Source organism: Dermacentor silvarum, chromosome 8, assembly GCF_013339745.2.
Source record: "Dermacentor silvarum isolate Dsil-2018 chromosome 8, BIME_Dsil_1.4, whole genome shotgun sequence".
Lineage (NCBI taxonomy): Eukaryota > Metazoa > Arthropoda > Arachnida > Ixodida > Ixodidae > Dermacentor > Dermacentor silvarum.
Window position 1 is genome coordinate 118612934 of NC_051161.1, and position 26628 is coordinate 118639561.

A 26628-nucleotide genomic window follows, 5' to 3' on the forward strand; every position below is an offset into this window, starting at 1 on the left:
GTGGGTGTACCTCCCGGCCTTTTAATTTATTTACTCTTTTCCACACTTTCGTCTCATCCGTGTAATAATTTATACTGGAGATGTACTTCTCCCAACTCTCCCTTTTAGCACGTCGACGTGTTCTTCTACCCTGGGACTTTATTTGTTTGAAACTAATAAAGTGTTCGGCGGTTGGAGAGTCGCGAAGTCGTCCCCAAGCTTTTGTTTTGATTTTTCCGTGCTTCCTTGCATTCTTCGTTCCACCACGGGATACGACGTTTATTATCCAGTCCGTTAGTTTGACGGATGCATGTTGTGGCAGTCTCAATTATAAAGCCCGTTATATATGCTACAGCATCGTCTATATTTAAAGAGGCAATATCATCCCTGCTTAAATACGTTTGTTCTTGGAAACGTTCCCAGTTAGCCGAGTCAACCTTCCATCGGGGAATGTGTGGGGAACATACATCTTGTTTTGTCAGTTTTAACATGATTGGGAAGTGGTCGCTCCCAAAAGGGTTCTTGAGAACGGACCACTCCAGGTACGGAATGAGTGTACTCGACACGATACTTAAATCTATGGAGGAGTATGTGTTGTGCACCATGCTGTAATAAGTTGGCTCTTTCTTATTATGTAAACATGCTCCTGAAGAAAAGAGAAAGTTTTCAATTAGGCGTCCTCTCGCATCGCAGCGAGAGTCTCCCCACAATGTGTTATGTGCGTTTAAATCTCCGACAACTATGTATGGTGCCGGAAGTTCATCTATGTAGTTCTGAAATTCAGTTTTAACAAGTTGATAATTAGGAGGGATGTATATAGAGCTAACAGTGACTAGCCTGTCAAACAATACCCCCCGGACAGCAACTGCCTCTAGGGGCGTACGAAGTTTCAGTTCTCGACAGGCAACACCTCTGTCAACTACGATAGCAACACCGCCGGATGACACGAAGGTGTCTTCGCGGTCTTTGCGAAAGATGGCGTATTGCCGGAGAAAGTTGCATTGTGTAGATTTAAGGTGTGTCTCCTGAACACACAGCACCTTCGGATTAAACTTGTGTAGGATTTCTTTGACGTCATCGAGGTTGTGTAGGAGTCCTCTGACGTTCCATTGTATCATTTGTGTATTCATGTTGAAAGTGTTTTTTTGTGCTGCGTGTAAAGGAGACTAACTTAAGCTACAGAGCCCTTGTCGGGCCCTGTGAGGCGGGCTTTTTCTTTTTTTGCAGCGATCGGGAGATTCTCGCCGCTCCTGAGGCACTGGTGGCGCCGTCTGGCCGGTTGTTGTGTCCATCGCCTCTTGTGAGGCGCTGGACACGCGCTCTTGCGAGCGGTTGGTTTGACGAGAAGGCATACATAGATGTAGGAGGTCAACACTCGGACTGTCTTCCCGTCACATCTGGTGTACCACCGGGCAGTTTGCTAGGCCCTTTTCTATTTTTATTGTATTTTCATGATATTGTTAACCCCGGTGTAGAAATCAGATCATTTGCTGATGATTGTGTCCTGTTTAAAGAAATTATTTACAATAACCATTACAACGACCTCAGTACTAGTCTGGGTAATATACATGAATGGTGTAACCAATGGGGAATGTCACTAAACATAAGCAAACGCATCTGCTTTCAAGTCTCTTGGAAAATGAATCCACTTTCATATACTTACTTCCTAGGGTCTTTACCATTACAACAAGTAAGCTGCTACAAATATCTCGGTGTGACACTGACTTACGCATCTTGGAATCTTCATATTAATAATGTTTGCTCATCTGCCTTTCACAAGCTATGTGTCCTGAAACAGAAACTTAGAACTGCTCCCACTAATGATAAACTCCGCTGTTACACTGCTCTTGTGCGACCAAAACTAGTATATGCGTGCATTACATGGGATCCTTATACTAAACGTACCATTGATAGTCTTGAGCGTATTCAGAGAAAGGCTGTAAGATTTATACATAACACATTTTCCGCGTTAGACTCACCCTCTAACTTAATGCAAGCTAATGACATACCACTTTTACAGGCACGAATGCAAACATTTAGATTAGAATTTCTTTCCCAACTTCTGAATAACAAGCTAGCTCTAGATGTATCACCTTATTTAGCACCCTTAACTAGCAGACCCACTTGACACAACCAATAAAATGCGCTGACGGCATATTTTGCTCACACTGACCTGTTTAAACTTTCTTATTTTCCGAGAACCATACATCATTGGAATTGCCTTACTGCGGCAAGTGATCAGATCAGAGAGTTACCATTTTCGATCCTGCATCGGTATTGCTCTTTTGTTGCTATTTGTTTTGGCTTTTGCTGCTTTGTTTATATTTCTATTTGTATTGTTTACCCTGCTTGGACCTTGAGTCCGCAGTATTGAATAAATAAATCTATAATGTAGTTACTTTGCTGATTGTTGTTTGTCACTGACATGCTATGTATGTAACTATGTATGTATCTATGTAACGGAGAATAAAGATAGTTTCGAAAGATCAGCAACAGTAGGGCCAGAGAATGAAACAGACCGACGAACTGCGTGATTTTGGGGTCACTGAGTGGAACACTATCATTATAGTTACACGCTGATAAGAACTCCTCAAGTGGTAGACGAAAAACGTAATGTGTTGATGTCATTGATTTGTACACAATTTATTAAATACAATTTTTCATCGCATTTTGTAGATGCCAAGATAAAGTCCGACTAAGGCAAGAATGGTAAATTTCAAATGATGTGAAATATTTGGCATTGCACTTTTTGTGAGATAAATATTTACTGCACAAATTTTATTATTACAATTGACAACCCATAATTTCTAACGTTTCGTTCGATATATTCTGTACGGTGACAACTATGCACTGATTTAACTCAGCGGGCCATAGCTTATGTGTTAGATTAAGATAGATAGTTAGATGTGTTAGATTTACATGGGTGTCTTCGCATTTCCCCCCCATCGAAATGCGGCCAAGTGAATTCGGCTCGATGTCGACGTACCACATGGCCTGCTCAATGAATTCCAGCTGCCTGCAAACGTTACTTAGGTAATGCCTTTTTGCGCTTTTCTTTTCAGAGGACGTTTTCTATATCGTGGTTCCAACAGGTGGTACCTGAACATGTGTTTCCGATGAGTAGGAGGAGATTATCCTGCGCTTTTGAGAGGAATAAATATTATAAAAGTCATAGCCGCATACATTTTCTCAAGCTTTGCTCTATCGCAACGTGGTTTCTCGTCCGAAGCCGGCAAACTCAGTGCTAGCCGTTCGCATACTAGGTGTGCCGCATGGCTTAAGACTGGTATTAAAGACACCAGGGCGGGTGTTGCCTAACGTACAACAGCAAGACGAATTATCTTTCTTGTGGTATTTCGAAAGAACTCCGTGTCGTTGAGGGCTTTACTAAGAATCGAGGCTTGGTATTGACAGAATAACAGAAGAAATAGAAGCTGAGCATGGCGCTTTTGGTCGAGTACCTTGTTTTTGGGATAATCATGGCCCTCAATCTTTGTCTGGGCGTCTACGTTTCGCTGCGAGTTAAGGCAAGCAGGGCACAGACCACGGCAGAAGTTTTCCTCGGAAGCCGCTCCTTACGCTTCCTTCCACTCGCCGCATCTGTCGCGGCAAGCCTGATATCTTCCATATCTTTTGTCGCCTTGACGGGGCATTTCTATGCCTATGGCTTTCACTTCATATGGTCTCGTCTGCTGACAATACCTGCTGCGCCTGTCGCCTCTCATGTGTTCCTTCCGGTGATGTACGCGCTACGCGTAACCTCGGTTTTTCAAGTAAGTACACTCAGCACTTTTGCCATTAGTACTGTGACATTAGATGCTGACATCTGGTCACTTGGTTAGGCAGTCGTCATATTGACTGCCTACAACGCTTCTACAGATGTGCAGCTTACACTCCCGAGGCTGATTATACAGTGCAGTAATATATTGCTGCCTACTAAGCAGCGTTTCTCGTTACAAGATGAGGTAGAGGTTTTACAGGGATAAGTCGCTATATATAATGAGCTGAATGATTTCTTATTTTAAATGAGTGTACTTGCTAATAAAAAAAACGTTTTTGCCCTACTTACAGGACAGACGGTTCTGAAATGGCTGCATTTAGAGGTCTCTGTCTGAAATATTTTCTTTGTGACTTCCATATCTTCTGTTTTGCGAATGAACACTAATTCAGTACAAATTATGCACATTTTAAATAAAATTTTTAAGAAAAAATAAGCTAGTATTTTAATAGATACCGAACACTTTAGTGGGCAAGTGCTTGTTAGTTATCCACGACGGGGTGGCATTGCCTGGCGAAGTAAAGTAGCTGGGAAAAATAGGTAGACGAAACATTATGAAATGTATAACTTTTTTGAGCTTCCGCGCTATCTGGTATAAAACTTAGCTGCGCGATAATAAGATATAATAAGACCAGTCCCCAAACGTGGTGGTTTCAAGCTGTCGGTGTGCTGGTGTTGGCTAGTGGTGATCGCCATCTGCATTTGCCACTTGACAATTACTAGTTACGCAATGACCAGATGGCTGCCATGTCAGTGGAGTTAGTTCTAAAAGTTCACCTTTTTTTGTCGGGGCGCGTGGGCGGCAAAGTATGCGGTAAGTATTGTGTATCTCGTGCTTATAATTAAAGCATCGAGAGAAAAAACATTTACGCACTACAAAGCACGCTGAAAACAACCTAATGTGGTGTTTTAGAATGGAATAACAGTTTAGCCATCGGAATTCATGCCATTACTTAAAGATTGAATACTTGTCATGATTGTCTGTAATCAGCCAGCCAGTCATTATACCTAAAATTACCTTGGTAGTGGTAGAGTACTGGTGACTTCATGCCGTAGGAGTAATTGTTGCACATTGTATCATTTTTTAAACACTTAGCGAACGTTAGCTGGAACAGCGTGTATATGGTGACCACGGAAACGAATTCCTTGTCCGATGACGCGCTCTCCCCCATTGTGAGAGCAGTGAACCAAAACATCCATTAATGGCCGCGAAGGCTTGAATAGGATGGGTTCCATTTATGCGCGACAGAAATTAGAAACATTATATATATATATATATATATATATATATATATATATTCACCTACTTTATTTCAATAGCAGAAAAACGTGAACTGGTATTGATATGAGGATGAGAGCGATCAAGGTGCAGAATCAAATATAGACACGTAGGTATAATCGACAAGTGAACAATACAGAAAGATATCGCGAAGAAATTCACACATTTGAAGCTTTAAATTTTTTCAGGTTTTAAAGTTACGGTTACGCTGCCCAAAATACTGCTGAGAGAGGTTATTGGCATCGTCAAATCTAAAAGTGAAGCAATGAATTACACAATATTAAGCAAATACAAAACGAAAATGGAGCCGTTTGAATTAGAGAGAACCGCGATCAGACATACTGAAACCAATGTGCACAGTATAAGGGAGGAGAATACAAAAAAATAATACCGAGAAATGTTCTGTTTACTGCACCATACTATTAAACAAAGGACAAAATCAAAGAAACTGACACACATGTGCGCAATATTTTATCTTTTGATAGGATAAAATACTATGTCATACCAGCTAGCCCCAGTCAAAGCGTTATTATATGGAACAAGTTGAAGCTTTGCTTTTAGTGGATAGCAAAATGACTTCATTTGTAGGTTTCAGTGTGCCAGTTAAACACTTGGAATTGCCAACTTGGAACAGCCTGCACCTTGCCTACTTCAGCAGGGTTTAATGAAAATTCCAATTATTACAATCTTACGCTGTTAACTGGTATAGAAGAGCAAGTCAACTTTCGCTTCACCATTTCGTAAACTAGCTGCTCAAAAAGATCATAGAGAGAGTGCGACTGGTCTAGAGAGTCTACAATCGAAGTTCGATTGGTGAACGCGAACTATTTATTTAAATTGGAATATTGCTTTCCTGTAACATAAAGAAAAATATTTTCTAACGGCAATATTTTAAACAAAGTGATTGTCCTACTCGCTTGCCATGCACTTGCTCCAGACTTTCATCGCGATTTGTGCAGTTTATACCAAGACCACACGCATGCGCTAGCGCAATTTTTTTCATAGACTTAACTGCAATCAGCATCTACAAATGCGTAATTGGACGTTCTTGACGACGCGAGGACGTAACTTCGGTTACAAGTCGGTCAAAGCTTACGCCTTTCAAGTTTATGATAAAATGCTGGAGGAGTCGTCAGTGTATCCCGTCTTAAGGAAACTGAAAGGCCGATTTACTGAAGCAGCTGGATTTAGCGTGTAAAACTTTGTAGTGATATCTTGCGTAGCGCCAGTATGCACATAACATCAAAATGGTAGGAAACATACATTGTTTAGGAAAAAGGTGCGAAACATGCAGCCGGCGCTGCGCTACGACTGTGAATTTTCCGGCCTAGCAAAAACAAAAAGAGAGAAGCGTTTCTACCGGTAGATATTAGCACGGCAATAGCTTAATTGAGTGCGACGTCAAAAATTAAGACAGATTTATATCTGTCTTGATTTCTCCCTGTCCCCGCTTATATTGCTCAACTAGACAGACGCATCAATGAAAAATTTTGCGCAAGAGCTCCATAATAATAAGCAAAGTATGGTGCATCTGGAGTATCGCTGCAGGAAATTCCTTTGGGCGTGGGCCCGTTTTTTACCACAAAAGTGCACCGGTATATGGAAAATATAATGTCAGTAGAACGATCGCGGGACCAGTTGACAAAATGTCAAAAATTGGTGCTGCTGTAACATGTCCGCCGCCTAGCCCGGTAGCCTGCCAAAAAGGAGGTGTTTACACAATATCTTTATCCCACAACGACAGCTAGTTTATGCTGTCACAACATGCTGGCTTGGTGGGTATGGCGCTTTCTTTCCAAGTGGTAGCGTCGCGACCAATGGGTGCACAGGACAGCAATGGCAATCATGTATAAGAATGATTGCTTATTAGCCGAAGTCATTGCAAGTAACCTGATTATGCTGAAATTACATTTTCTTTCCAAGGCCTACTACTGGCTCCAATTTAACCCCACGAGCAATACACGCGTTCTATGAATTTATAAATACCAGCTACCAGTGTGACCCATGCACCCAAACTTTCCTTAGGTCTGTTCGCGAGATAGAGGGGTATTTATTATTCATTTCCAGCGACTTGCCTCCAGTAGTGCTTTTGATCAGAAGTACCATATCGTGAATATCGTTGCCAATTTGTGGCCTGTCTCGACAATACGCGACGGTACTCCGCACGCCTTATTCAATGCACGATGTTCCCTTCTTTGTTTTCCAGTATTTCCGAATGCGGTTTCATTCTGCCATTTCACTGACCACCTGCCTAATATACATTCTTCTCACGGTAAGCAACGCCGCCTTTTTACACAGAATAGTTGTAGTGCTAGTGGTGTTGGTTGTCACTTTCCTATAGGCGGAGTCAACAAGCAGATTTGGATGGCATTGCGCCGCTCGAGTGGCTCTTTCCGTGTTATGAATGTTATCTGTTACTATATATAAGCTGAAAAATTTAGTCTCTCGCACAAATGCGAATAGATTGCGCGAAACTTCGTTGGGCACTATCTGATGGTTTCACGCTCACAAGGAAGCTCTCCGACTGTCACCCTATTCAAACGCACCTTACTTTAAGAAAGAAAATATTCCAGGCCTGTGCGAAACACGCAGCAGAGTGACAGCGCAAGCTTCAGGAGCGGCATCCTTGTACCTCCTAGTAAAATGTTTGAAGATGCCTACCGCAAGTAGTGATCATGGAAGTAAGTCATGTAATGTAATGGCAAAATACATCATGCGACATGAACCCTAGCACATGCAGTGTGATAGTACACGCTTTCTTCACCTCTAGAAGCGGCGCGCGGCGAGCACGGACCGCTCTGTCCGCCCGGCGTCGACAGCGAGCTGCGGCTTGTGCATGCTGCTCTCTGCACAGCGGTCAGTTAAGCCTGATTTGGTGTGGCCGGAGCCGCGCGTGTAGTTCTGCGCTGCGCTTCTTCAGCAGCAGTCTGTAGTTTGCGACGAGGCGCCATTACGTGCATCTAAGAGCCATGACAGTCTGCGCAGTTATATCGAGGCTATGAACGCGCCTGCGATAGCCAGGTCACGCAGTCAGTACGCGGAGTTGACATGGCGTGGCAACTTATGCTAAAGTAAGAAACCGCAACGTGTGCATGCAGCTGCGGAGTTGCACACATGACACCTCGTGCAGTAGGACGCCTCTAAAGGGCCTCCTTTCGAAGCCGATTGCAAGCGCTCGCGTTGCTGATTGGTAGGTACTCGACTCGCGCGCGGACTACATAGGGTCAATTCCGGCTGGAACTTAAGAATTGTTTTTCTTACAATGGACAGTCACTGCAACGCACACCAGCGGACATCGCCACCAAAAACGGCTATTGGAGTTAGTCTACGATTTTAAACGCTGATGAATTGGAGGTGCACTTCAGGGTGCTTCAGGTAAATTGAACCATGCTCTAAAATATCGTACACCTAAAGCAGTAGAGATCAGCGAAATCGGACGACACGGGTATAAAAAGACATGAACCCTAAGCCTAGGCCTAGCTACTGCCCATCGTCTTCCTTGCCCTCTCTGACTGGCGGCTTTTATTAAAACTCTTGTTTTTTGCATCGCACCCCCCCCCCCCCCCCGCAATCTGTTGGTGTCATCAATGAATTAGGAGATTGCACTGGTCTATTGAGCACATTGTTGCTATTGATTTCGATACCGAGAGGCTCATTTTGTGTCCTTATGTGATGTTGAAGTGGAGCCATACTGAGGAGGTCGATCGAGTGGCTTACGCGGTGGAAATGCATTAGTATCACCCCTTTGCAAGGCGCTCTATGACGGCGCTGCATGCATTTGAAAACGTACTCTGACATACACCTTCACAAGACATGTCTAAACCTGTGAAATTCCGCAAGCAGTCTGCCAGGTCCTACTAAGTGGTTTGCTTGATAGGAAAAGGTTGGCGCTATCTTCTGCAGCCCTTGAGGGAGCACGGCTCAGCGCAGGGCACCAGATGGCCAGAGTGGGATTCTCTCCTCTCCCCTGGTGGCCGGCCAGCTGTGAGCGCCGAAGCGCGACGTCACGTGCCACCGGTATTCACATAAATCAATCAATCAAGCAAATCTTTATTTCCAATATTGTGTTGCAATTTGTTGGGGGTCCTTCAGGCGAAAAGCTGTGTAAACAGCTTGAAAGTGCCTAAAGGCCCTTTATGGCTTATATAAGCTAGTAAAGTGGGACGTCACACCACCCTCTATCACATCCTCTCCTTCTTTCGGTGATCCTTTCAGCTTTTCACGGCACACACTTCCCCTCCTCCAAATATTTCTCCTCTCCAACGCAACGAGATAACCGCGGATGCCGCTCGGTTTTCTTTCGAAAGTGTGTTCTAATAGTGATGCATTTAAACTTCTGTGACGCGTGCTGGCGGCCAAGTGCTAAAGCAGCATCGTTCGCGCAGCTGAGAATACCGATGAAGAGAACTCAATTCCCTAAGATAGATCTTCCTCCATCGCAGCCAAGGGAATTAAGCTTCTTGTTATACTCAAACTTCATGATATTGGGGTTCTTCGTATTGTTCGGCTGGTCAGTGGTGACATCACGGTGGTTCAATAGGGCGTGTAGACCTCCCACAAGAACATTAGTTGGAGACATTGGTGATTCTTTCCTTCAATATGTCTGTATTTGCTTTACATTGAGCCCACAAAGTCGATTTCGGCTTCTTCGAACCTGATTTTCTTCCGGTCTGTGATGCCGTCCACGTGATGCTGCGTCTGCGTAGGAATATTTTCTTGTTAATTACTTTATCTTTCTGGCAGTCAACCCTCCAGACAACAGCTGATTCGAGTTGCCCTGTTTCTTCATACTGAAGCTAACATTCTGGGTCATTCCCCTAACTGCAGCTATCTCGTGTAGGTTTCGCCAGGTAGCCCTCTATATAGCAGGTACGCTTTCTCTGTCCCTGACACGAACGCAAAATCTTCACCATCAGCACATTTTAATTGTCATCTTCAGCTACTGAGCATATGTTTGGCCATGATTAGTTAGCTATTAGCCTACTAATCAGCATAAGTGTAATTGCAAATGTTCAAGTGTGTGCTCAATAACTGCCAATGAAATGGTCACCATTACGTTAGCGTTATGGAGCTATATTTTGAGCGTTTGAAAAAGCCCGCAAAATATCGGAAAGTTTCGGTGTGCAAATATTCGATATATTGAATATCAATGCAATTTGATTAGTATTCGATGCGAGAAGGCACTGTTCGAAACTGTCGTATATTTTTTTCTTTCGAATATGTAAGGGATGAGATAAATTGTCGAGGCCTCGAGGGAGACATAACTATAGGCGTGAGGACCAATTCATTTATGTGGAATAATTCCAATTCATTATTTGCTCATTCTAACCACATTGGCGTCTCTTTAAAACAATGCGCAGTGCTGTAGTATCTCACTTCTTTCCTTTTGCAAAAACAACACTATGCCTGCATCTGAAAACAAGTTGTTGCTTCTGTTTCATAACTGTGATTGTCATGGCGCCCCATATAAGTGAAAGCACTCGTTTATCATTCACAATACCCTTAGTTTACCAGATGTGTTATTGTTAACGGTGTTACATGCATATTTCCGGATACATAAGCCTGATATTTTTCACCTAACGTACACCGCGCAAACGTTATATTTCGTGTTGCTTTAGAAATTAGGAAACATCCGATATTCGATTAAATATTTGGCAGTTGTTCGTATGAAATATTCGCGTTCTACTCGATTACAAAATTTCACTATTGCAACATGCGTTTTATATATGATGTGACTGCGCTTCAGGCTCTGGCTTCGAGCGCTCAAAAATCATGGTTCCAAATAATGAACAACCGCTTGTCCCTTTTCAAAAAGAAGTGATATGCCCCGGATTATGGGTAGACATGCCAGCACGGTCCAAAATGATAATCGATAGGCCGGCGCTGTAGGCTGATCGACACAAACTCGTCACCTTCTTTTATTCTGGTAAACGGGAATCGTTCTTTGAAAACACACTATAGAACACTGCCACACTAGACGCGAAAGCGCGCTGTGACGTCAGTTTTTTTTCGATATCTCATGGGCTTTTATCGGAGTTTAAGAAAAGGAACCACGTGTAGCATATCGTCATGGAAATATCCTAATTACGGCGCTATAACGAAAAACGATTCCAAGCTGATTTGATTCCAAACTCCTGACGACAAATGTACGTAACCACCAACGCATGCATCGGGCGGTGACCCGCAGCTTTTGTCTGAACACCCAATCAAACACTCTCCTCGTTTATAGGAGGTCCCCTTTGTTCGCTTTAAAAACCAATAACATTTTCTACACTCAGCGATTTTTCTTATCTGATTGGATGACAAGCGGCGAGGAGCACGCTCTAGTGGAGAGGGTTTCGATGGGGCCGAGCCAGCAGAGTGAAAATAGATAACCGCTTGAAGAGAGTGGTGCCGGCTTCTCCGATTGGTCCGCGTCACTTTACTTAACTCGCGGTGGCTGGTCGAAAATCGCGGCGGCGTGCACCGCAAGGATAAGAATGCCGCTAAAACGGATCCTCAGCAAGAAAGAGTTGGCACAGCGATGTCGTATGCCCGTCGAAAGGGCTCGATAATGTTTTAATTCCACGCAAAAAGGTTTATCATGCGCAAATAAATACATGCTCACCGGCAGGTGCGAGTAGCGAGGGCCTGAGCGATTGGCGGGCAGCCATCTTCTATTCATTTCGGAACGAGGCAGTCTGTGGCTATTAATAAAAAAAATTCAGTTTTGTTCGGCATATTAATGCATTTTTTTTCACGTACACGTCACTTTGACGTGTGAGTGTTCGCGGATTTGTGGGGTCGCGTGACAGACAGGCGAAGTGGGCGTAGCCAGAACACATTTAACCAATAGCAGAGGGCTAACGGTGAAACGTCGTCGAATCAGGAATGACTATTTTTCTTTTGTGTGCTTTAATCATGCATAATCAGTGTGTACACGTTATATCAGATGGGGAGCTATCGCAGTTTTCGTGACGTCGCGTGAAGACAGGCGAAGTTGGGAGTGGCCCGAAAATGTTTTGACCAATCGTGGAGGCTGATTGCAGAAATTGGAATCAAAACAGTTTGGAATAATTTTACGTCATAGCGCCCTATGTTTGAAGTTACGTGGCATATTGCCCCCTTAGTTTTTGCATTCAATGGAACTTGGAGAGCAGCATCGCCGACCTAAAAAAATCACATGGTACTCTTTAAGCTGGTCCTCTAGTACGCTTACACTAACAGCAACATATGTGGATGTAGGAACAGCCACCAACACAGATTAAAAGGGCAGATCATGAGAATGTTAATCAGTAGGTGGTGGATTCGTCTTATCTCGAAATTTCTTTCTTCGTTGCTCAGAATTTGGGAATTTCAATGAAAAATCAGGGCCGTTTTATGCTTTTCATGGCTTCCTGGCACACTCGCTTCACAATTTTGTCAGTGACGAAAACAGACGCCCTCGATTCCCAAGATTGCCTTCGCGCATGCAAAGTTTAGTTTTCTACTTTTGGGTAGCTATATATAGCTGCACTTCACTTGCCTTGATTGTAATGTATAGCAATAATTTGCCATGAAATGGTGGGGTCGGGTTGTTCCTCCTTCTGACATTCTTCGCGGTCATGCTTCTTGTTTAGCAGGTATAGTAGTGTTTTCTTGGTATGGATCATTCTACATACGCAAATATTTCATTTCAATGTTGCTTCATAATTAGCGAGAGCTATAGCACTGAGCGAAGGACCAGTGTACAAAGTGATGAACGACGACAAGCGCTAATTTGCAACTGCGCTTAATTGTGTCGCAATACGGAAATAAGTGGCCGAACGAAAAACACGCGAATAACAATAGTTGAATCTAACAAAAAAAATAAATAGCGAAAGCCGAACTATCGCTAGGGGCGCAATTAGGCTTCTCCGAGAAAGCTGATTTTCTTTGCCAGAGAGAAACACAGACCACTTGCTCACGAATTTACTTGCAGGCTAACTGTGACATGCCAAATAGCTCAAACTGCTACCCTTTGAAGCTTCAGTTGATAGTTTTTTGTCACCTCACTGTATAGTTTCTTTTCATAGAAATTTGTAAAGATGAATTTCGGATTGTGTAGCGCAGACAGAACGATTATGAAAAAAAAGGGCACCATGACACAGAGCTCTGCGTCGTCGTGTCGTTCTTTTTCTTGTGGTCGTTATGTTTGTGCTATACAATCCATTGGTCATGAACCAACAAGCCCAACGTTCTACTAACTGGAACGATGAAGCTACTTGAGCTACCTGGCTATCTCGAAGAGAATTGACAGAAACTCTAGAATGACATGCATTGTGATACGCCGTGGTAGCTTAGTGGCTTTGCCGTTGCGCTGCAAAGCACGAGGCCGCGGTATCAAATCCAGGCCGCGGCGGCCGCATTTAGATGCGAGCGAAGTGCGAAAGCGTCCGTGTACTGTGCAATAATGGACGTTAAAGAATCCCAGATGGTTACAATTATTTCGGAGTCCCCCACTATTTCGCGCCTCATAGTGGTATTCTCGTTTTGGCACGAAAAACCTGAGAATTTATTATTAATAATTAGGTGATTTAAAACTATTAAAAAATGTGGTTGATCCCTCTTATATAGGAATCGGTATAGAACACGAAAGTGAAACGTGCCTTCACAGAAGTAGTGTAATGTTTATTGCACATTGATATATAATGTCTATTGGTGTTTTGTGGCTAAAGCGCCCTTAGGCGTTGATGCACCCACGCTGACGCCTGGTGGCACGTCTCCTCCATCACGACTACCAACGTCGATGACCATGAGCAACCGTCGTGCATATGGAAGCTGCACTACGCTGCACACGCTAGCACAACGCGAAAGACGAAGCACGTAACTGACACACTAATACAACGCGCAAGACAAAGCACGTAACTGAATCGTCACCGAGTCAAATCAGCGCGTACAGCGCGTCGTAATTGCAGCCTCCGCGATCAACTTCAGAAACATTTTCAGAGCTAATTGCGGAGGCCACGCTCCGCTGTGCTGAGTACGGTGAACGCCACCTAGGTGGCGTTGGTAGTGCTTCTTGATGCCAGCGTCCCTTCGAATGCTGGCATCGAGGCGTCGTAGTGCTGAGACCACCGAAGCGTTCACTGTCGGTGCGCGTTAGTGTCATAATGCAGTACTTCTCTTTTCTGCTCGTAGGCGGCGGCACCGCCCCGAGCAAGAGCGCGGGTACACGGAGGAGTGTTAGATATATAAGGCGCGTCTGTGTAGCTCTCTGCAAATGCGTTTGTGGCGCAATGGGTTAAACGCTCGGCGATCTATCGTCGCGGACCGAGAGGTCGTGGGTTCGATTTCCAAATTTTGCATGTTTGTGGAACTTTTTCTTCTGGTTTCTTTCTTTGTATTATGTTCGTGTACATTGTAAGCTGACGTATTTCCGTGACGGAAATACGTCAGTGAAGTCTTGGTGGACCCCGGCATAAAACACTTTCGTGTTAAAACACGTTGTCTCAGTTTCACCCGATAGGCGAAGCATCAATTGCGCTAGCAAATTAGTAGAGAACTATACGGAGTAAGGAGAGTAGTTTTATCAGCTGTATAAACTTGGACATGCAGCAGCACCAGCGACGCGCAGAACTGTTGTCGACGCCGCCGGCGTTTTATCCGCATTCGCACCGAACGCGCGTGGCGTTGGTGACTGTTGCCGGTGCCTCTGCGGGCGGCTCGGAGGTTTTCGACGAGATCAGAATGGGACACTCGTCGAGCAGCGTTGGAAATTTTACCTACCTTCTCGCCTCGCAACGTTTTATTGCGACAGCAATTATATGGACACTCAAAAGCAGATTTCTGCCGTCGGCGTCGCCGTCGCCGTCGCCGTGAGGTTCCGTATGACGTCAATGGAGATTAAATCGTCGCCGCGCGCCGAACGCTGTATGTGCGAGTGAAAGGGCGCGAGGGGCGCGCGCTTTCACGGGGAGTGAACGCACGGCGGAGAACAAACGCGCGTTCTGCGCCGTGCTCCCTTAAGGGCTGCAGAAGTAGGCGTCTCTTTCGTCCTTTACAATCACCATATATGTAGAGCAAACGCGCCTTCTTCCGACGCACGAAAGGCCGTGGGGGGAGGGGGAGGGAAGGTAGGCGACGTTTAGCTGCGGCACCAAGTGCCTATTTATATCAGAGGCTCCGGCAACAGTCACCAACGCCGCACGCATTTTGAGCGAACGCGGGCAAAACGCCGACGGCGTCGACAACAGTTCTGCGTGTTGCCGGTGCTGCTGCATGTCCAAGTTTATACAGTTGATAAAACTACTATCCTTACTCCGTATAGCTCTCTACTAATTTGCTATCGCAATTGATGCTTCGCCTTTCAGGTGAAACTGCGACAACTTTTTTATATAAATACGCATTGGGCATACGTCGTCTCCCCTCCCTCCCTCCCGTCCCCCACGGCATTTCGCGCCCAGGAAGAAGTCGCGTTTGCTCTCTATATATGGTGATTGTAACAAAGGAAAGAGACGCAGCCCTTCAGGGGGCACGGCGCAGAACGCGGGTTTGCTCTCCGACGTGCGTTAGCTCCCCGTGAAAGCGCGCGTCCCTCGTGCCCTTTCACTCGCACATACAGCGTCCCAAGCGCGGCGACAATTTCATCACCGTTGACGTCATACGGAACCTCACGGCAACGGCAACGACGACGCCGACGGCAGAAATCCGCTTTGGAGTGTCTATATATTTGATATCGCAATAAAAGAACTGTCAGCCCTTCCACTGGGGCGGAGATGGAAGATCAGCGAAGCTGTCATCATCATCATCATCATCAGCCTATATTTTATGTCCCCTGCTGGACCAAGGCCTCTCCCTGCGATCTCCAATTACCCCTGTCTTGCGCTAGCGTATTCCAACTTGCGCCTGCAAATTTTCTAACTTCATCATCCCATCTGGTTTCAGCGAAGCTGTACTATGGTGGTAATTATGTATTTCCAATAATGACTCTTGAGATGTGATGGTGTAATTGGTTATTCGAACAATTAAAGAATGAGAAATATATTTGTTGTGGTGGTTTTCATTTATTTAGTGACCACAGGGACCATGACCTTATGGTCGCTATGGCACACTGCCATAGGGTGTACAGCAAATGTTGGCACGTTCTTCATAAACACGTCACCAACGCCGCGCGCGTTCAGTGCGAACGCGGGCAAAACGCCAACGCCGTCGACAACAGTTCTGCACGTTGCGAAGCATCAATTGCGATAGCAAATTAGTAGCGAGCTATACGGAGTAAGGGTAGTAGCTTTATCGGCTGTATAAACTTGGACACATTGCCTTATTAACTTAATTAACAAGGATGGTGTCAGCGCGCACACGCAAACATGAATAGATCACACTCGATGACCGCACTCAACCGCTCTCAAAACGCTGGCTTGAGCAAGCGCGCCAGCAACAGCGAGCGAAGGTTCATGCGGTCTATCGCTTCAACGGAAACTGAGCGGCGAAAGCACAGTGCATGCAAAAGTAGGTGCCGTGTTGCAGATCGCTTTCAAGATAAGGTGCGCGCGACCGCGCGTCGCCGCGAAAAGTACAAGCACACAGTTTATTGCTCGCAGTGCAAAAGCCGCACTCCCTCGATCCCGCGCTGTATTCCTGCTTTCCTCCTTTCAATTGGGTGATTGAGTCGCCAGTCCCCCTTGCGCCCGGTTGCAAGATACGCATTTGGTGCCGCCGCTCAACGTCGCCTCCCCTCCCTCACACCCCCCCACGGCCTCTCGCGCGACGGAAGAAGTCGCGTTTGCTCTCCGCGGTGCGCTCGCTCCCGGTGAAAGCGTGCCAGGTGCGCGCTTTCACTCGCACATACAGTATACGGCCAATGAGAGTTTTTTTTCTACACGCGGACACGATTATCAAAGACTGAGCCCTTAACAGCTTCGCTCTCAAAGAGTCAAATTGCGAAGAAAGTCCTTGCACTCACAAATGCATGAAAACAAACAAACAACTTAAGAACCACAGAGATACGCATTTTTAAGCAATGATAAGAACTAAAACCTATTCTGCCTCGGCGCACTGAAGTACGTGAGCGATATAGGCATTTAGTTATCTATTTGAATGGCTCAGTCTCTTTGCTGGGCTGTATAGACACTCAATTAAGTTTCTTGGGGCCGCGCAGGTTTACAATTTGAGTGTTCAGCGTTTCCTGGCAGAGCTATTTTCATAGCTTTGAAACGGAGTATGAGCATTTTGGCTTAGCTGACGCGTTCTGCTTAAACACACTATGCGCAGCGCACTACGCACTGCGTGCAGTCATCGTCAAAGGTGTGACGACTGTACGCACACATACACACGAACACAGCGTGTGTGTGTGTTACTCAGTTTGATCTACTGTTCCGTGAAACAGGTGCTTTCTAGGTAACCTTGAGGTTATCGTTTTCTACGTATGGGCGGTAATCATCCATATTGCACCTGCAGGCAGGATTCCAGACGAATACGTGCAATCCAGTCTGCAGGTGCAATATCGATGATTCATACTGACGGGGACGAGCGATATCTTGTAGAGCTGAGAGCGATAGTTTGTAGAGTATGAGGCCAACGTCTCCTTCTGCGATGCGTTTAGGTGCTGTGCTTGCTCTCTTAGAGCAAGCGCGCGTCCTCGAAGACTATTTTGAGGCTTTCGTACGTGGAAGCTCTATCCCGCCAAATGTCTGTAGCTTGCACGGCAGAGTTTTCCGACTCATTTTCGGGGTTGCCAAAAAGCTGCACTTGAAATATAGTTCTCCAAGGCAGTACCGTGCCACTGAGAAATAGTGTCAGATATGACACATTATTTTCTTTAAGATGGCCGACTACTAGGCACAGAAATATAATCCAAAATTTCATCAGGTTTTTGGGATGAATTACGCTTTCTACGGTTGATATTGTGTTCCCATTTGCGATATCTTTCGACAACTGATTATTCGTTATATTACACGCAGCGCAGATGTTTCGTGGATGAGCGTTTTCTCGATAAACCACTATAGAAATAGGTAAATTATTTCGCAACCGGATTCTGTGCTTCATACTTCAGAGACGGAGGCTACACTTAAGGCATTAGCATAGATAATATAATGAGTGAGTATGATGCCTTGTTTCAACTATACAGAGTGTTCTTTGCGACCATAGAAATTTTTGGTAAAAATACTAATGAGCGCAGCAGCGAATGTGGCGTTTTTGCAAACGAGTTCCAAGGCCTGGCAGGCATAACTTGCCGGCTAATAATGTGAGCTTCGGAAGATTAAAGAACAAAGAATTATAAATTATTTTTCATTAGTGCCTTGGGGGCGGCATACGAATGGCAAATTTTAAGTCAGGGACATTCTCACGCGCGCCCATCATTTAAAGAATCTTGAAAATTTCACCTAGTTCGAGATAAGCATCATCAAATTCCAAAGCCCAGACGAGGTAAAATAGACAATGGGCGTGTCCCCTTGCGCGTCAGACGGCAACGCCCCGTAAAGAAGTGTGGGGCAAAGTTTGAGTGATAGTATGCCTCCCCAAATCCGGGACCCCACACACAGCGGCACACGCTAATCAGGCACAGCTTGCCGTATCAGTAGGTGCCGCCGAGACTGGCCCATACGCTCAGTTCCAAACTTCCTCGCGCTTGTCGTCACGGGGCGTTTCGGTCTGACATGATAGCGGAGCCGCCTTTTCTGCACTCCCGCCGCGCTAGGTATCGATGTTGACTGCCTGGATTTACCGTTGAAAATCGATAGTAAATATCTCGAATTATGCGCGATCTTACAGATTTTTAAAAAGTAAGGGAGCATTAAAATGCGACTGCCTTCACATTCGCCATTTAAACAACTGCCACTAAGGCACTAATAAAAATGTCCATACATTTCTGTGAATTAGTCTTCTGAAGCTCACGTTATTAGCGGCAAGGTATGTCCGCCTCGTCTAGGAGCTTTTCTGCAAAAAGGCCACGTCCGCTGCCCTCATAGCTTTTTTATGAAAAAGTGTGTAGTGTGTAAAATAAAACACCTTGTATGACTACCGCGTTGTTCTCAAACTTTGCCCTCCATCAACCTTGCAAATGGGAGAGACATCTAGCAATATTGAAGCACTCATTGGCCGAATAAGTACTACAGCTAGCACGCGTGAACACTTTCATAATAATACGGCCTTGACTGTTGTATTAGAGTGTAAACAGCTTGGTACGCTGGTAACGGGCATTTGTGAAGCCCGCATAATCACCGTAAAAAATGTATTCGGACGGTCGTTGAGTATTAAAAAGTGCTGAATGCAGCATAACCTGTTTATTTGTGTCATGTAGAGGAAACAAAAAACAGCACGAAAGAACGGAACCCGTGCCTATCAGTCTATAACCGATGCTTTTCTAAGAAGTAGGTACGTTTTTAATTTGTTTCATGGTTCCTAACGATGACGTATTCGGTTTTCCGAGTGAGAAAGATACTGTTATTCACTTATTGCACTAAAGTAGTTTTGTTTGGGTTCTCGGAAATATGTGTTTTATGCTCTGCAATTTCAGCTAAGCATTGGTGCTCTGTGTATATTCGCCGCAAGCCTCACCCTTGTCACTGGTGAGTACGGAGATTTGATAGGCATGTATGAACTATGTTTTCTAGGTATTTGTCATTTAAACAACATCTGCATTTTTAGGGAAATTGAATAACTGTGTCGCTATTTCGGAAGTACAGTTTTCTGAAAGGTTACTTCAGAATGCAACAGCCAACGCTATAAATCCTAACGTGGAATTTTAATCATACTTTTGCTTGGCATTTTTTCTATTGCATGAAATGGTTTTTAGAGCGAAAGCTCTACTATGCCATGTCTCGCAAGGTCATTCATCGCGTCGCATGACCTTGAGCCGCCAGAGCGTGAGTCGCGCGAGCCGCCGGAGCGCGAGTGTGGCAGGTGTGACGCTACGCCCCGTGATCCGCTGCGGAGAGACGTCGCAACTGCACTCGCTCGGAGCCTCTCCGCTGCGGTACCACGTGACTGGGCGACGGTTTAACGGCTGCTTCGCCGGCGCTTGGTCGCTCAGTTTCGCCATGGATGGCGGGGCGGCTGGGCCTTATCTGCGTGCGCTTCAGCGCAAGCGACAGGCTGCATCCGATCATCATGTAGATATTTTTTTAAAAGTTCTGGGACGCTATAACGTAAAATGATTTCAAACTGTTTTGATTCCAAACTCCCGACGTCAAATTTATGTAACCACCGACGCAAGCATCGGGCGGTGACCCGCAGCGTTTTCTGAACAACCCAATCAAACACTCTCCTCGTTTATAGGAGGTCACCTTTGTTCGCTTTCAAAACCAATAACATTGTCTACACTCAGCGGTTTTTCTTATCTAATTGGCTGACAAGAGGCGAGGAGCACGCTCTAGTGAAGAGGGTATCGATGGGGCCGAGCCAGCACAGTGAAAATCGATAACCGCATGAAGAGGGTGGTGCCGGCTTCTCCGATTGGTCCGCTTCGCCTTACTTAGCTTGCGGTGGCTGGTCGAAAATCGCGGCGGCGTGCAACGGTAGGATAAGAATGCCGCTAAAACGAATCCTCAGCAAGGAAGAGTTGGCAGAGCTAGAGTCGTATGCACGCCGAAAGGGCTCGATAACGTTTTACTGCCACGCAAAAAGGATTATCATGCGCAAATAAATACATGCTCACCGGCAGGTGCGAGTAGCGAGGGCCTGAGCGATCGGCAGGCAGCCATCTTCTATTCCATTCGGAACGGGGCAGTCTGTGGCTATTCAGAAAAATTTTCAGTTTTTTTCGGCATTTTAATGCATTTTTTTCGCGTACACGTCACTTTGACGGGGTGAGTTTTCGCGGTTTTGTGAGGTCGCGTGACAGACAGGCGAAGTGGGCGTAGCCAGAAAACATTGAACCAATAGCAGATGGCTAATGGTGAAAAGGCGTTGAATCAGGAATGATTATTTTTCATTTGTGCGGTTTAATCATGCATAATCAGTGTGTACACGTTATATGAGATGGGGCGCTATCGCAGTTTTCGTGACGTCGCGTGAAGACAGGCGAAGTTGGGAGTGGCTCGAAAATGTTTTGACCAATCGTGGAGGCTGATTGCAGAAATTGGAATCAAAACAGTTTGGAATCATTTTACGTTATAACGCCCCTGATATGTTGCCATAGGTTTTATTGCTTTAACACTGTAGAAATTGTGTAATCCGTTCTTTGTTTTTCATAACCGCGATTGACGCCTTTTTCTTTATATATTTTTATGTAACTAAGAACAAGAGGTCCCGCTGCAGTTTCCAACTGTGTCTGTGGGGCCTCTTTCTGTATAACTTCTACTGTATATATGCACCACTAATAAAACAATAAACTTGAATCTGAATGTAGCTAGACGGCAGGCTGCGAAATCTCAAGCAATAGCAAAGTTGGCTGCTGAAACACCGGAGCAAAGGGAGGCCAGATTAGCACGTCATAAAGAAGCTTCCCAAGCGCGAAAGCGTGCATTAATGAAACGCTGCGTCCATAATCTTTGCAAAACCAAGCCAAACAGACCTTTCGCTCGTGATAACTAGGCTTACGAGAGTAAAACCTCTTTTTGTTTGTTTTTACAAAATTTCATGACTATATCTCTCAGCCTAAAAGCTTATTCGCGTTTCTTTTTTCAGTATTTGATCTACCGCTTCTTTGGTGCAACGTTGTAATAGGGCTGAGTGCCACAGTTTATACAGCACTGGTAAGCCTTTCCCATTACAGCTTGAGCTAACTTATTTAATTTGTACTGGCTATTCATGCTGAGCAGCTAGAGAAACTAATGTTACATACGTATTTCACTATATATGTTTGTGTCTCTTTCAATATGTCAGATGCTATATGACTTTAAGTTATATCTATTTCAAGCCCACTTTATTAAAGCGGAAGTCACGCTGGTAATTGCGACTAATTCATCTTCCACGTAGCCTTTCAAACTGCAGTTAGCGGAACCGGTCAGGTTTTCATGTGCTGAACAAAAGTGAGCAGTCCTGAAAGAGTGATAACAGCGAAACAATTCACCGAGGTTCAAAATAGAGATATTTTGCTGTAATATTAGCATGTCAGATTTCGTGCTTTATTAGCGTAATAGCGCATGTCGTAGATAATCCAGAAAACTATATAAAATTTATATAACTTGCTTCGGCAGGTAGCGCAACCCTTTTTCTTGAAATTAAACGATCCAAGAGGCTGAAATTACTTGCGCAATAAATCTACGTGCATATTTGGCTCATTACAAAAGTTCAACAAACTTTAACCAAGTTACCGTACATATTGTGACTTAAATATTGTAGCCGGTGAGTTTGCAAGCAGGTCCACTTGGAAAGAATACTGAGGATGGCAGCCGTTTTGAATATGCGCCTTCAGATTGGCGGTAAAAAATGTCTTGCTCTACGGCGTAGTTTCTGAAAAAAAAAACACTGTTTTGGCTACGGAAGCATAACAATTATGGGGACCGTCATTGTATTTCGCCTCACACTCTCGGTATTGATAGCTCAAAATTGGCGTCATCCTGCGAATGCGGTTTGCGAACACAACTGCTGCATTTCGTAACCACATTAGGGCTGCGAAGAGCCTGATGTAAATCATTAGCGAAAAGTATTAGGGAAACCACATTAGGGCTGCATATGCACCCGAATGTGGTTTCCCTAATAATTTTCACTAATGATTTACATCAGGCTCTAGATTCTGCAGTGTTAACAGACTGCATTTTGCTTGTTTTCTCAAAAGCGTTCGATAAAGTTAGTCATGCCTTACTACTTTTTCATCTTAGCCACCTCGATCTCAACCCTAACGTCATTAACTGGATTTAAGCTTTTTTTACCAGAGAGAGAGAGAGAGAGAGAGAAAATGATTTAATGAAAGGCAGGGAGGTTAACCAGGACTGAGCCCGGTTGGCTACCCTACACTGGGGGAAGGAAAAAGGGGAGAGAGAGATTAAGAGAAGAATAGAAAGTCCACTGTTGATATCGCCGACGTAGCAACAGATCTCTGTTCTATCACTGATTATCAATCAGTCCGGGTCATAGACGGTCACTCAGTCCTGTAGTTTTTAAAAATCGCAGCAGCGCTTTTGTGGCCTTTTGCAGCTGTGATATTCGAGGCCATGGTCCCAAGATCTTGCTCAAAGTGAACGGTCTTCTATCTAGCCTATTGAGAACGTTGCAGAGGTCATGTCTTTCGTTTTGAAAAGATGGACAGTAGCATAGTAGGTGTTCTATAGTCTCATCGACACTGCAGGCATTACACTCGGCGCTATCAGCCATTCCAATCAAACACGTGTAAGCATTGGTGAATGCAACACCCAAGCGTAAGCGGCACAGCATTGTTTCCTCATTTCGAGAAAGTCCAGGCAACAGCCGCAGCTGCATAGATGGGTCGAGAGAATGCAACCAATGTTGGGCGAATTCAGTTGTATGCCACTTCTCTAATGTCATAGTTTGCGCCAGCTTGCTTAGGTGTTGGGCTGCGTCAGTCCTCGATAAAGGTACAGAAACAATATTTGCTCCTTCGTGTGCTTTCCTAGCAGCTTCGTCGGCGATGTCGTTGCCGGTGATACCGCAATGACTCGGCAGCCACTGAAACACGACGTCGTGTCCTTTTGCGATCGTATGGTGGTGCATTTCTCGTATCTCCGAGACGAGTTGTTCGCAGGACCCGCGACGGAGAGCTGACAAAAGACATTGTAGGGCCGCCTTTGAATCACATAATATTACCCACCGATTAGCCGGTTGGTTGTTAATATAATCAATGGCACCTCGGAGGGCAACAAGCTCCGAAGCGGTCGATGATGTCACGTGAGAAGTCTTGTATGTGATGCTCATTGATCGTGATGGTATAACCACTGCGCCGGTGGAGCTGGTCTGAGTGGAAGAGCCATCCATATATATGTGGATTCGGTCAGAGTAGAAAGAGTGCAAGCAATCGAGAACTGCTTGCTTCAAGGCCAAAGTGGGCAGGTCCGTCTTTTTTCTTATTCCTGGAACGTAAAGGCGCACTTCAGGTTGTTTTAAACACCACAACGCTGACGGTGAACGTGTCGAGGGTGTGAACCCCGATGGTAGGGAGGCACTATGAATGCTGACCACGTTGGAGACTCTTTTTTACCAACCATACTCAGTTCGTGTCTGCTAACGATTTTGACTCATCATTTAAACATGATATCTGAAGTGCTCCACAGGGCTCGGTTTTTGTTTATTAAATGACGACGTGCATGATATATCGGAACATAATTACCGATTATGATGTGGCTATCTTTGAGCGCGACTTGAATGACGTTCTTGGTGTCAACTTGAAAAATGGATTTGAGTGTTACTAAATGTAAATCTATGCGCGTTTCACGCCTGCTATGTCCAGGCTACTTCCTGAATGGAACCCTACTAGATTCTGTTTCGTCCTTAATGGTACCTCGGAATACACATTTCTAATAACCTTCCTTGTAACGAACATGTTCGAACGATCAAGGCGTAAGCTAATAAAACGTGCGTAATTTACGATTTTTTGTGGTCCAAGTTTTTTAAAACAGGTCCTTTGTACCACACACATACGGACACACCTAGAATACGCATCGACCATTTGGGAGCCTGGCGAAGGGACTGTAACGAATGAACTTGAGGGCGGTGCAAAGCCATGCCATATGTTTTTATCTCATCGAATTATCAGTTCACTACAAGTGTTGCAAAACTAAAATCAAATTTTGATCTTCGCTTACTTTCTGCCCGTCGTGAAATAGCTCGCATTGGTATTTTACCACGAAATTTACTATCATTTTGTTTTTCACTGAAACATTTAAAGAAGACCGACACCACCAGTGTTTTTCGCACAATCTAGGGTGGACTCAGAGCTGTCGTATGGACCGACTGCGTGCAGCTGCTCTTCATTCTACTGGGCCCTGCAACCATTATTGCGAAAGTCGTTCTTGACTGGCGAAGTCCTGCGACCTCTGTCCAGCCAATAGGAGATTTCGACGCACGGTTATACATCTGGAAGTAAGAATTTCATTTTAATTTCTGTCCATTGTATAGAAGCCTAATATGGCACCACCATTTTAACGGACCCATTCAAAGTCATTGATATTATCGTTTTATTTGATATGCATTCTATTTCTTTCAAAGAGCACATAGAGTACACTTCAGTAGCACTCTGGTGGACAGTGTAAACAATATATATTGATACTTAACTTTTAGTGTAAATAATTGCTGTTTTTACCGCTTCATTCTTGAAGAAAGAGCTACATTTTTGTTGCTTATTCTCTTCAACATCGTTTTTCTAGGCAAAGCGATGCTTACACACAACGCATGTGATATGTAAAGCAAGCCACTTGTCTGTTTAAGCCTCTGTTATCGAATACCATCACCTCTGATTTCAGTCACTAAAGACTTCTTCATCACGATCACGTGTAAACACCTTGTTTAAAGGCCTACTGAATTCGATGGCCAACTCCTACACATCATTTAGGGCACAAAATTGTTTATTTCTGCACACTTAGGAACCTTTTACAGCCTATTATGAGCTCACTCCCCTGAACGTTTTGATGTCATCTGATGTCGTCAGGTAACATGCCTCCATCATTCTCCGGGAGATTACAACGAAAAAAGAACAGTGCCTTTGTGCAGTGAGAATTAGAACTTACAACGCACAGATTAGCAGCCTAGGATACCACCTCTCAGTCACTCCTCCCCTTTTTTCGTGCTGCTTGGAACGTGGAAAGTAGGTCTCTACAAACTGTAAAGTCTAGGTGAACACATAGCTATTGCTCACGCAGGCAAGCACATGAACCGCAGCCTAAGTGGATGTCTCGCAGCCACTCTCTAGATGCTACAGCAGTGCAGAAATGATCCCTGAGGGCACGATCGCGCCAGGAGCTGCCATGACTGGTTAATGCCCGCTCAGTATCTAAGTAGTGTAAATGTACTGAAAGTTGGGAGAGTTGGTAGCAATTCGTCATGAAATTGCAGAGCGCGCACAAGAAACGAGGACACAAGGCAAAGGTAACACCCAGGCGCTGTACCAACGCCTGTGTTACCTTTGCCTTGTGCCCTTGTTTCTTGTGTGTGCGCTGCAGTTTTATGATGAATCTAAGCGATCGACAGAGCTGGCATCCGCACTTGCTTTGGGCCCTAGCACGTCACTTTCGTGGTTGCGGACGGCGGTCCCAAATCATTTTTAATGCGATTTTTTTACCACGAAGTATTGTATTTTTTTATCATTGATAGCTCAATATGTATCGTTTGCGAACACAACTGCTGCATTTCGAAACCACATTAGGGCAAGTGATGGTGAAAATTATTAGGGAAACACAGGGCTGCATATGCACCCGAATGTGGTTTCCCTAATAATTTTCACTAATGATTTACATCAGGCTCTAGATAGTGTTAACAGACTGCATGCAAAAGCGTTCGAGTTAGTCATGGACCTTCTCAACCCTAACATCATTAACTGGATTTTAGAGATATTTTGCTGTTATGCATGTCAGATTTCGTGCTTTAAAGCCATGTTTTCCAGAGAACTATATAAAATATAGGGGGAGGGAGGCTTTTACTCTGGCGGCTTGTGCTTATGGCGCGGATGAGGCGCATCGAGGCCCGAGGTGCGCTATAGCACCCATACGCTTGCGCGTCGCCCATTTCGCATTGCGTATGTTTGTGAAGTGTGGCAAGCTGG

General features: G+C 44.8%; 1 protein-coding gene across 1 annotated transcript in view; it reads left to right on the forward strand.

Moving 5' to 3' along the window:
* Window positions 1–3206: 3206 nt before the first annotated feature.
* LOC125947590 (sodium/iodide cotransporter-like) overlaps window positions 3207–26628 on the forward strand; it is a 36488-nt gene continuing 13066 nt past the window's right edge. The window contains exons 1-5 of the mRNA XM_049672678.1: window positions 3207–3752; window positions 7243–7308; window positions 19492–19543; window positions 21603–21670; window positions 24796–24953. Of these exons, the coding sequence (XP_049528635.1) occupies window positions 3420–3752; window positions 7243–7308; window positions 19492–19543; window positions 21603–21670; window positions 24796–24953 (677 nt within the window). The 5' untranslated portion in view covers window positions 3207–3419. The remainder of the gene's footprint in view (window positions 3753–7242; window positions 7309–19491; window positions 19544–21602; window positions 21671–24795; window positions 24954–26628) is intronic.